We start from the raw sequence: 12,682 nt of genomic DNA on the forward strand, positions 1-12,682 counted from the left end.
TTCTTTGTGGCCCGGATAGTGGTTTCATATTAGCCTTAGTGGCTGTAGGTGGGTTTATATGCCTTTGTTTCCCATAATCTCTCATCCTTTCACAGGTTAGCTGCACCAGAAGCACTGGAAAATTTTTTATTATTTTACTTCTCACTTAGTTATACATCTTTTTTTAAAATGATTATGTAACATGTTAGATATCTTTGACTTATAAATTAATGCTTTACTTTTCTCCAAATTAGGCCACAACTATATATTTTTATCTTTGTTCCAACTTATTTAATATTGTTTTCATATATTTTTATACTTAAATATATTTAAAACAAAAACAATACTATTGTTTTACAAGACAGTTCATTTAGATTTACTTACATTTACCATATCATTTATCTTCATTATTTTTTGCAGCTGATCTTCTAATTTTTCTTCTGCATGAAGACATTTTTAATATTCCCTTTAATATGGATGTGCCAGTGATACAATGTCTAAATTTTTGTTTGAAATCATCTTCTATTCACTTTCAATTTTAAAGGATATATCTGTGAATATATAATTTTAAGCTTGACAGTTACTTTCATTCAGCATGTTTAATACAATTTTGACATCTTCTGGTTTGTATTGTTTTGATTATGAAGAGAGCTATCAGTTTTATTATTACTCTGTTGTTGGTATGTACATTTTTCCCAGTCCAAACATGGCTTTCAGTTTTTCATTGTTGTTGTTTATCGTTTGTTTTTTTATATTTAGTCGTCTTTGGTTTTATAGTGTCTCTTGAGTCAAGACTTGATAGCTTGTTTTAGAAAATTCTTAGCCATTTCTTTTCCAATATTCTGTTCTATTTTATCTCTAACTTTAGGATTATCAGTACATGTAACAGCTTCTTATTTATTCCACTTCTTTTATTCTCCAATCTAATTTGCTTACTCTTTTCTTTGTGCTTTAGATATATTTTCTGATTTTTGTCATTCACTAAATTTTTCTTTAATTGGGTCTGCTCTCACGATAAATTGTCTTTCAAAAATTTTATTATTTTTTTTCAAAAATTTTCTGGTTCTTATCTTTCTGTGTGTGTGTATGTGTGTGTGTGTGCGTGCGTGCGTGCGTGCGTGCGCTGTAGTTTCTAGTCTTTTCTGACATTCTCTTGTAAACATGATAGTATAGTTATTTTAAAATCTTTGTAATATTACACCAATATCTGCACCTCCAGTAGGTCTATTTCTATTGCTTGCCTATTTTATTGGATTTTTGCCTCATCTTGAATTCTAGTTATTTTTGACTGAATGCTAAACATGGCATTTGGATAATTGTAGGTACCCAGATAATTTAATATTTGTGTGATGTGATCCTCCTTTGGAGAGTGTTTATCTTTGCTTCTGGCCTGCAGCTCTGTAGATACCAGAAACCTCATTTCATCTTCTCCAGTCAGGGCTAAAATAACTTGAAGCCTGGTGTTTGTCTCTGTGATGACTGGAGTGCTTCTCATTTACCCTTTTTCCTAAGTTTAGTCCTTTGAGGTCCCAATCAGAAGCCTCAGAGGTTTTCTGAAGTCTCTCTCATGCTTGGCATTCCAGAGTTCCATTCTTTGTTGCCTCAGTTCTGTGTCTTCAAAACGCTGGTCAGCCTGTTACCTACTAGAATTGGCAGTTATTTTAGCCTTGCTCTTTCCTCATATCTTTACCCCTCAGTCTTTTATGCTCTAGCTCTCTAAGGCCTTCAAACAGATGTTTTTTTAATACTTTGGTTAGCTTTCCTTTTCTTAGAAAGATAATTGGTTTAAACTGTCTACTTTGCCATTCCTAGGAGCAATGATTCAGGTAGACAGCTTTATCCTTCAAGCAATTTGGATTAACAATATAAATTGTACTAATACGTGATACTGAATTTTCATATTACTGAGTATAGGGGAGAATCCAAAGATGGGGACCCTTATTACATCTTTGTCTGGGAATAAGTAAAGGCTTTGCTCTGTAGTAGAGCCTGATTCCAGTCCTTCATATATAGTGAGACATGGCAGATGATTCCTAACTATTTTTCTCTGATCCTAGATTGAAGTGAATTGTGTGATGTATCTACTCAAAAGTTTTTGTGCCAATAGGTATGTGGCTCTAACTCCGGCCTTTTTGCCTAGGCATTGAGCCCTAATAATAATACTTTAATACTCCATAGCATATAAATTGACATCTTAGTAAGTTTGTTAAAAATAAAACTATTATCTGTCCTAAAAAATGAATTTCATTCCTTATAATCAAAGTATTACAGTTTTATATGTATTAACTAAAGAGAAGATTATAGTGTTTGTCCTATAAACCATTTGGGCCTCACTGATCTCTCTCTCATATCAGAACTCCATGAAGGGAAGTAAGTGAGTTCCAAGTGTTAGTGTATTTTGAAACCCAAGAATGTCTGGGGAAAACTCAACCATTGGCTGGGATGCGCACCATAATGTCTCTAAAGGGAACTCAGTATTCATTCTGAGTTACAAAGTTAGAGTTACTCAGGTAAAGGACATAGGAGCCTACTGTCTTCAGTATTCAGAGTGACAAATTCTAAACTAGTGTGTGGGTTATTGTGGTGCTGGAGGAATAACTGTTTAAAACACTCACTATCTAACTGAGGGAGAGAAGGGAATCTTCCAAAACAGAGGTACTGAACCCTGTAAACATAGTGGTTATGCCTCTATGCTCAGCTCATGTATAGTTTTCTTCCTAATTTAATATGCACTATGATTTCTGAGGATTTGTAACTGTATCACAATACCTCATTGACTTACTACTTTTTTTCTTTTTCTTACACAAGAAGATGGTCAGATAATGGACCTTGTATTTATCTGGATAATAGAACTCATCTAGGTTTATTTATATATAAACATAATATTAACCTGACTTTAATTTTCTATGAAGTAATTATAATACCTCAACAGGATATTTTATTAAGCTGTTTCAATTTGAGTTAATGTGTATACGCAACGTATATGTGTGTGTGTATGTGTATGTGTGTGTGTGTGTGTGTGTGTGTGTGTGTGCGTGTGTGTGTGTAGCTTATCATTGTCTCTTTCTGCTCCGCTGAGGGAAATCATATTCATGGTCTTGTGGTGAGTTTCTTACCACATCCTCAGTTCCTACACTGTGCTTTCAGATACAATGTATTTTGTCTGCTGTTTCCCTTCCTTTTTAAGTTGGGTTACTGATTTGGATATGAGCTCTTTTTCTCTTTGTTCTGTGTTTCAGCCTTATTCGCTGACAGATGCATTTCTGCTTCATCGTTTTAGATCCCCATCCTTCTTTTCCTACAGCCATCTATACCTCCTCACAGCGATACCTGTTCATTAAATTGAACCTTTTAAGTTTTAATTAGTCACTTCTGTACTTTTGGTTAATTTCTAGTGTTTTTTTTTCTGCCAATGTATTTAACATGTATATAAATACCTCTACGGATAAATTTTTGTTTCATTCCCTTGGAAATTTTTAAAAGTCAGTATACAAAAAAACTCTCAATATTTGTGTTCACCCTAAGTATCACTGTATATAACAAAATAATGTTTGTTTTTATTTACTTTTCTTACTGTTTATACCCTTAATTATAACAAAAAGCAGTTTAACTTACTGTAAAATATGCTGGTAATTTTAAATATGTCTTTATTGCCTTATTATAAGATTGTTCAAGTATTATGAATTACCTTGTATAGTTGAACAGAAATAAAAATCACATTTGAGTCTTCTTTCTTCCTAACCTAGATTTGTCCTTTGACATCTATGAAGGTCAGATTACTGCACTTCTTGGCCACAGTGGAACAGGAAAGAGTACCTTGATGAATATTCTCTGTGGATTATGCCCCCCTTCTGATGGTGAGAGTTTTCTAATTTTAAAAAAGTTTCTTACTTCATTATATTTAATCAAGATATCACAATATACTGTAATTATTTACCCTTTAAGTGATTTAGGACCCACTTTTGTATAGGTGTTTTCTCTTTTTCTTTATAACATACATTTGTTTTTCAATAGAAATTATAAATGAGTCCATGTTTAATAAAGTCAAAAGGATCTAATTTTGTACCTATTTTTATCACATTTATATGGTATATACATGTATATTCTTTATTTTTAAGGGAGGATAAATTCATAACTAACTGAAATTTGAGTCAGATCTATAGACTGATTCAGGTTGAGAAAATAAATACAAATTTCTAAATATATAGTAACAGTTCATAAGGAAAAAATGATAAATATCAATGTCATCTTCTAAAATAAAAAATTTAAGAGCAGTACTTAAAAGGTATATAGTTTTGATCTGTGAATGTGAGATTGGCATGTAGCAGTGGGAATTCAATATGGAAGCACCATTTTTCCACAGTAACCAAATAGCTTGGCAGTGAAATGCACATATTACTTTACAGAATGGCCAAAGTATGTTTAATCTATAAATCTTTTAAATGTAGTATAACTTTTAAAGTTAGTTTGGTTTTATTTTTATTCTTAATTGTACAGCTTTTCAATGTTAGTCATAATATCTTACATTCATTTAAGGATACATGATTTTTGTTACAGTTCTCCACACATCATCACATTAATTTAGCAGTTCTTAAGTGGGATATGTTAGTATTCAGTTTATAGAGGGGAAAAAAAACTGGGATTCAGAGACATTAAATAATTTGTTCAAGACCACACAGTAGTATAAAACTTTTAGTTCTTTGATCTTTTCACTATTGCATTATATCTGGAATACATAATATCTGAAAATGAAGGAAAATTATTACTGGAATATAACTAGTGCACCAGTAGATATGTGTATTTTGTGTTCAGCTTGTAGTTCCTTATACTTTCGACTATGTAATATGACCTGCAAGTGAAGGCAAATATAAGTGGAAGCATATTACAGTAATATGGAAATGAGGGTGTGGTGTATCTTGCAAATTTATACTCCTTCTTATCTATTGAGACCACATACCTAAGTTATTAGGATATATCAAAGCATATGCATTTTTAATACTTCTTGTTTTTAAGATAAATTTAAATATATATTTTGCTTTTAGGGTTTGCATCTATATATGGACACAGAGTCTCAGAAATAGATGAAATGTTTGAAGCAAGAAAAATGATTGGCATTTGTCCACAGTTAGATATACACTTTGATGTTTTGACAGTTGAAGAAAATTTATCTATCTTGGCTTCAATCAAAGGAATACCAGCCAACAATATAATACAAGAAGTATGTTATATTATTCATGTATAAATATTCATTATGTTTTCTGTAAATTAATAACCTTTTATAATAACCGATACAATAAACTTATGTTTGCGAATCTAAATATAAAACCTGTTCTGAAAAAAAATATTCTAAGCTAGTAGACAAAGTTATTAGAAAGAATTAGACATAATTTGGAGTAAATGTTTTAATACGTGTAAAATAGTCCTGTTTCATTTTGAGGACACTTGTTTCTCTTTTCCCCTCATCTCTGTGCCTCTCTTCCCTTTTCTTCTCCACATTCATATCTCCAACCCCCACATACCCAGCACCTTTGCACTGATCTCTTCTTTTTTCTTTCCCATTACCCAGGAGTGTGCAAAAGTAAAACCAGATCATTTCTTCAAGAATCATCTTACTTGTTGTTTTCAAAATTGTAAACAAAATTCCACAATAAATATTTTAAATGTCGATGTTAGAATTATTTAAAAACATATTACTCAAATATTTAATAATTTAAAAAATAGTACTTCAAAACTTAAAATACAGACTAATGTTAATAATTATTTAAATGATGTGATTTTAAAAATAACATTATTTATATTGTATTTTCACAGGTGCAAAAGGTTTTACTAGATTTAGACATGCAGCCTATCAAAGATAACCAAGCTAAAAAACTAAGTGGTGGCCAAAAAAGAAAATTGTCTTTAGGAATTGCTGTTCTTGGGAATCCAAAGGTAAATAAATATTAGTTTCACAAATGAGATTGCTTTAAATTATGTTATATAAAAAGCAGGTTGTGGAAAGATATATCTTATGTAAAGTTTAAACACACCCAAAATACTGTGCATTGTCATGGGTTTATGAGAATGATATTAAGTATCATTATACTGGAGAATAGAACAGACTCCATTAATGTCTGCAGTGTTTTATTTTTTTAAAAAAGAACTGTCTGGGTATAGTGGCTCATGCCTTTGGTCCTAGTTACTTAAGAAACTAAGACAGGACAATCACTTAGCCCATAAGTTCACTAACCTCCGCAGTATAATGAGACTCAATATCTAAAAAAAAAAAAAACCAAAAACCAAAAACCAAAAAACTGAATATGGCCAAAATAGTATTTGTTAAACTTGAATTATAGCTATTAAAATTTTGTTGTGTTATTTATTATTGCTTTTATTATACATTTCTAAGTGTTCATAATAAAATAGGAAAAAATCAAGGGAGTAGGTTAGTTTGTCACTATACTGCTACTTTGATTTTGCATGTGTTTGTTTTGTGCTATTTTTTGTCATACTTTTCTAAAAAGTAATTGTTATGTCTACAAATTTAATTATTAAGGATAATAGCAGTATAACTTAATTTTTGTTTGTTTGGCTTACCTGATTGTTACAGTAATGTTTTAAATATTATAGACACTAGTCTTTTGTGTCAAGGAAAGTATTTATCATAATTTTTTAAGATTTCACAAACCCAAAGATGAGTGAAAAACTAATCTATTTCTGATTGAAAACAACTTGAAAATGAGAACTGTTTGATTGTCTACATAAATTTTAAATATTTTAGTTTCTTGCTCTTCCACATCTCTTGTCATTTAGATACTATTGCTGGATGAACCAACAGCTGGAATGGACCCTTGTTCCCGTCATATTGTTTGGAATCTTTTAAAATACAGAAAAGCCAATCGGGTGACAGTGTTTAGTACTCACTTCATGGATGAAGCTGACATTCTTGCTGGTGAGTTTTTGCTTTATTTTTAAAAGATAAGGTCATGGATCAAAAGAGAGACATAAAAACCCTAAATCCTGAGGAATAAATAGAGAAGCTATAATGTGGTCATGTACATTCTATTCAAAAAAGTTTTTAAAACTTTTAGAACTATATATTTCTGTGTTGGATGTTCCTCAGACCACTCAGTTCAGTGATTTTCTAGGATAACTCACAAGACTCAGCATATAGTCATATTCAGGGCTATAATTTACTATAGCAAAAAGATAAAAAGTGAAATCAGCAAAGAATAAATTACATGGGGCCAAGTCTGGAGGAAACCAGGCATAGTCCCTTCCCAAGGAGTCACACAGTATGCATTGAGTGGTAGCCACTCATGTGAAAAATTGTCTTGAATTTTTTTTTTTTGTTGTTGTTGTTTGTTTGTTTTGGAGGGGTACTGGGAATTGAACCTAGGATTGTTTTATGAATGAGCCACATCCCCATCGCCTTTTTATTTTTTAATTTGAGATAGGATCTTGTAAAATTGCTAAGGCTGGCCTTGAACTTGTGATCCTTCTGCCTCTCATGTGATTTATTATAGTAAACATACAGGCAAACATGCCTGGCTTACCATATCATTTTTAATATCTATGATAAGATTCAGGAGTTTGAAATGATAAAGCAACCTCTTTCAGCTTGCATCAACAAATAAGTTAGATGTTATTCATCTCTTCAACAGTATCTTTTTCTTTAAAATGTCTAACAAACTAATAGTTTGTTTTTGGTACTGCTGTTGCTTTTTTTGTGCATTTGATTATAAAGGAAACCCATGAAAATTCCTATATTAGCAAGCCTTTGAGAAAGAGTCTGATCTATTTGGACTACTCCAAAGTGTACCCTGGAGTCTGACTGCTTGGGTGCAGCTACTGGCTTTGTTATGGAATAGTTATGTGAAATGTGTAAGCAATGTATTTTCTTACTGCCTCTATTTTCATCTGAAAATAGGTGATAATAATCTAGTACCCTCTTCATAGGTGGTGGTTATGATTATTGAGGTAATACTTGGGTGTCTCTCATAATAATCTATAATATATAAATGCCAACTATTAATCCTGTTATTAACTTAGTAATTGAAATATAAATCTCTATTTGCAGATAGGAAAGCTGTCATATCACAGGGAATGCTGAAATGTGTTGGTTCTTCAATTTTCCTTAAAAGTAAATGGGGGATTGGCTACCGCCTCAGGTACCATTCATTCTTTATTGACATTACTATTTATATTTTCTCTTCATCTACTGTTATTATTTTTAGGGATTGCCATAGTATGCCTTGACCATCTTTTATAAGGCTAAATTTAAAGTCTTCAGATTTTATTTTTGGCTGTTTATTGAACAACCATAAAAACTGTGACTATTGGTTTTCTAGCATGTACATAGACAAATATTGTGCCACGGAGTCTCTTACTTCATTGGTTAGACAGCATATCCCTGGGGCTACTTTACTACAACAGAATGACCAACAGCTTGTGTACAGCTTGCCTTTCAAAGACATGGACAAATTTTCAGGTATTTCTCTCAGTTTCTTGCTTGTTGAACAGAGATTTTGTATTAGGAATAGTTTTTTTCCTGATTTCCTGTTTTTATTTAATTCTTTGTATAATATTTCCATGTTCCCAGGTAGCCAAAGTTATATTGTTTTTGAAATCATGAAATACTACATGTTAATTTATGTGTGCTTGCTCATATGTATGTGTTTTACAAACTGTATATGGGAAACCATAACTAATGTTCACTTAAAATACTTAATGTAAGAAAAATATAAAAATAATTATGTTTACTCTATTGTCAAGAAAAAAATGATTTGCTCAAAGTTTGCTTATTGACTTCCTGGGTGGAAGTAAGGCATATGTGCATGTATGTGCATGGTGTGTATGTGGATTTCTTTGTATATGTTCTCAGATCATTTTCTAATTTCATAATGAATGATATGGTAATTATTTTAATGAAGTATTAACATTATAATTATTTTAATTTAGGCATTATTTTTCAACTTTATAATAAAGAACTTAGACTCAGTCTTCTTATTCTGTTTAAGAGACATTTTTATGGCCAAAAGTATCTTACTGATATAGGTATGTTATACAAAATTCCCATAGTATTCATTTCATAATTAGAAAAAACATTTTCTATAATACTTTGATTTCTTTCAAAACCAAAATAAATCACTAATTAACTTTATTGATGAAAATGTGCCAGTTTAGTGTGTTTTGCATAACAACCTGTCCTTTTAAACCTATTTCCTATTCTTTAATAACATTTATATAGAGCTTGTCTGTGTCAGATATCAATCTGTGCTTTTTACAATCTGTTTAGTCATCTTGATATTTTAAGAAGTTCATGAGATTAATACTGCTGTTGTTTCCATTTCACAAACAAGGAAACTGAAGCACAGAGAGATTTATTGAACTTTCCCAGAGTAACCCAGATGGAAAGTGGTGGAGCTTAATTATAAACCCAAGACTGACTGGTTCCAGGACTCATATCTTTCACTTTGTTGCCTCTCGATTTTCCTTAATAAATTATCACACTATTTCAAAAGTCTCTTCTGGGAACTCCAAGGGGATGGACTAGAAGACCTCTTGAGGCACTTTATGCAGTCAACCCTTTTTTCTAATAATACTAAGGTGATATTTTCCTTTTTGACCCTCAGATTCTCCTGTATAGTGTTTTGCAGAGACATCATGACATGTGCTATCACAGAAGATTGAATGTAAAAACATAAGAACCCATCTGCTTCTGCTATGACATACATTTAAGGGAGAAGACAATGTCCTCTTTTCACTGATCTTTTTTCCTGAAAAAATAGTTTGTTTTTTTTTTAGAGAGAGAGAAATTTTTAATATTTATTTTCAGTTTTCAGTGGACACAACAGCTTTATTTTATTTTTATGTGGTGCTGAGGATTGAACCCAGTACCCCACGCATGTCAGGCGAGCATGTTACCTACCGCTTGAGCCACATCCCCAACCCAAAATAGTTTTTAAAATAAAATTATATTAGCATATAATTTTTTCTTATTTTATTATAATGAATATTTAAATTATTTGTTTTTATATATATTGTTTCAATTTTAATATAGTTAACATTCTCAATTTTAAGTAGTATAAAATAATTCTTTGTTTTAACTTATGATAAGTATCTAATGCCTGTAGCCCATAAACAAGATTTCTTTGAGGTCTTTAGCAATTTAAGTGTCCTGACACCCAAAAGTTTGAGAACTGCTGTGGTAGCTGAGTAAACTTAGTCATGTTCTATGTTTAAATGATATTTTAGAATAACTCATGATAGTATACTTAAGTATATTCCATTATATCATTGGTTTTCTTTTAGGTTTGTTTTCTGCTCTCGACATTCATTCAAATTTGGGTGTTATTTCTTATGGTGTATCCATGACAACTTTGGAAGATGTATTCTTAAAGCTGGAAGTTGAAGCAGAAATTGACCAAGCAGGTAAAAGCAGAACTAAAAAAACATTTCAGATAATGAGCCAGGTAGATTGTTAATAAAGCAAATAATTATATAAGCATGTGAAGTTTATACTATTTTAGGGAAGGAAGGACAGAAAAAAGGTAAGTAATTGAAGTATTTACTGGTGGTAATAGTAGTTATAAGGGAAGTAGTGAACTTAGATTGCATTAGGAAGACTTAGTTGAGAAGATATTTGAGTTGAGGCCTGGATATCATGACAAATCAGGTATGCAAAAATTTTTGGACCCAACTTTGCAGATAAAGAAATACTACTGCAGAGATATTAACTGAGTAATGAGTTGAATGTCTTTGAGAGATAAAAGAACCACCTTGGCTGGAGCCATGGAGGGTGACACACAGTGAAGTCACACTTATGCAGTTAATCAAATTATATTTTGCCTTTGAACATCTGGAAAAGAATATTGTTTTCTTAGTATAATGTGAAACTAGCAAGAGTTTTTTTCTTTTTAGCTATACATGACAGTAGAGTGTATATTCTAATAAGACTTATTAGGATAAGTCTATTCTAATTAGGACCCCATTCTTGTGGTCGTGTGCAATGTGGCATTTTACTGGTGGTGTATTCATACACAAACATAGGAAAGTTATGTCAGATTCGTTCCACTGTCTTTCCTATTCCCATTCTTCTCCCTTTCCTTCATTCCCTTTTGTCTAGTGAACTTTTGTTCCTCACTGCCTTATTGTGTATTATCATTCTTATATCAGAGAGAACATTCAGCCTTTGTTTTTTGGGAATTGACTTATTTCAGTTAGCATTATATTCTCCAGATGTATACATTTACCAGGAAAAGTCATAAAGTCATTCATTTTTATGGTGTAGTAATATTTCATTGTATAAATGTATCACATTTTCTTTATTCATTCCTCTGTTGAAGTGCACCTAGGTTGGTTCCATAGTTTAGTTAGTGTGAATTGAGCTTCTTTAAACACTGATGTGACTGTGTCACTGCAGTATGCCTTTTTTAAAAGTCCTTTGGGTATATACTAAGGAATGGGAACACTGGGTCAAATGGTGGTTCCATTCCAAGGAATCTCTATCCTGCTTTCCAGAGTAATTGCACCAGTTTGTAATCCCACCAGCAATGTATAACTCAACCTTCCCCCCCCCCCACATTCTCGCCAACATTTATTGTTACTTGAATTCTTTTTTAATGAGCATTATGACTAGAGTGAGATGAAATCTCAATGTAGTTTTAATTTGCAGTTCTCTAATTGCTAGGGTAGTTGAACATTTTTTCATATATTTGTTGATCATTAGTATTTCTTCTTCTCTGAGGTGTCTGTTTAGTTCCTTTTCCCATTTATTGATTGGATTTTTTTGATGCTAAATTTTTTTTGAGTTTTTTTATGTACTGAAGATTAATCTTCTATCTGAGGTGCAGGTAGAAAAGATCTTCTTCCATTCTGTAGGCTCTCTGTTCATGTTCTTTCTCGATCATTTCCTTGCTGTGAAGAAGCTTCTTAGTTTGATGCCATCCCATTTATTAACTCTTGATTTTACTTTTTTGCACTTAGGAGTTTTGTGGAGTAAGTTGGTTCCTAAGCTGACATGATGGAGAGTTGGGCCTACATTTTCTTCTAGTAGGTGCCGGGTCTCTGGTCTAATGCTTAGGCCCTTGATCCATTTTAAATTGAGTTTTATGCAGGGTAAGAGATAGGATTCAATTTCATTCTGCTACATATGGATTTCCAATTTTCCCAGCACTATATGTTTAATAGGCTATCTTTCCTCCAATGTATGCTTATGTTGTGTTTGTCTAGGATGAGATAACTAAATCTATGTGGGTTTGTCTCTGTGTCTTCTGTTTCATTGGTCTTCATGTCTGTTTTGATGTCAGTAGGATGCTATTTATGTTCGTATAGCTCTCTAGTATAATTTAAGATCTGGTATTGTGATGCCTCCTGCCTTGCTCTTCTCACTAAGGATTGCTTTGGCTATTCTGGGCCTCTTATTTTTCGAAATTAATTTCAAGACTGCTTTTTCTATTTCTATGAAGAACATCATTGGAATTTTAATGGGAATTGCATTAATCTGTATAATGCTTTTGGTAGTATGGCCATTTGGACAATATTCATTCTACCTCTACAAGAACAAGTGAGAACTTTCCATCTTCTAAGGTCTTCAATTTCTTCTTTTAGTATTCTGTAGTTTTCATTATAGAGGTCTTTTACCTCTTTTGTTAGATTGATTCCCATGTATTTTATTTTATTTTATTTTGAGGTTATTGTGAGTGGGATAATTTTGTTAATT

At 32.0% G+C, this 12,682-nt stretch overlaps 1 protein-coding gene across 5 annotated transcripts in view; it reads left to right on the top strand.

Annotated features, from left to right (window-relative positions):
• Nucleotides 1–12,682, top strand: part of Abca5 (ATP binding cassette subfamily A member 5) — a 72,716-nt gene that overhangs the window by 27,915 nt on the left and 32,119 nt on the right. For 4 of the 5 annotated variants that reach the window (XR_013092635.2, XM_076869265.2, XM_076869266.2 and 1 more), the window contains 7 exons: nucleotides 3,726–3,836; nucleotides 5,022–5,197; nucleotides 5,791–5,910; nucleotides 6,772–6,910; nucleotides 8,039–8,129; nucleotides 8,310–8,449; nucleotides 10,273–10,392. Coding sequence is in view for 4 of the 5 variants with exons in the window: in XM_076869265.2 (XP_076725380.1) it covers nucleotides 3,726–3,836; nucleotides 5,022–5,197; nucleotides 5,791–5,910; nucleotides 6,772–6,910; nucleotides 8,039–8,129; nucleotides 8,310–8,449; nucleotides 10,273–10,392 (897 nt within the window). In the remaining variant the exon portion in view is untranslated. The remainder of the gene's footprint in view (nucleotides 1–3,725; nucleotides 3,837–5,021; nucleotides 5,198–5,790; nucleotides 5,911–6,771; nucleotides 6,911–8,038; nucleotides 8,130–8,309; nucleotides 8,450–10,272; nucleotides 10,393–12,682) is intronic. The other variant, XM_076869267.2, reaches the window with a different exon arrangement.

The sequence above is a fragment of the Callospermophilus lateralis genome, chromosome 11 (genome assembly GCF_048772815.1).
Source record: "Callospermophilus lateralis isolate mCalLat2 chromosome 11, mCalLat2.hap1, whole genome shotgun sequence".
Classification (NCBI taxonomy): domain Eukaryota; kingdom Metazoa; phylum Chordata; class Mammalia; order Rodentia; family Sciuridae; genus Callospermophilus; species Callospermophilus lateralis.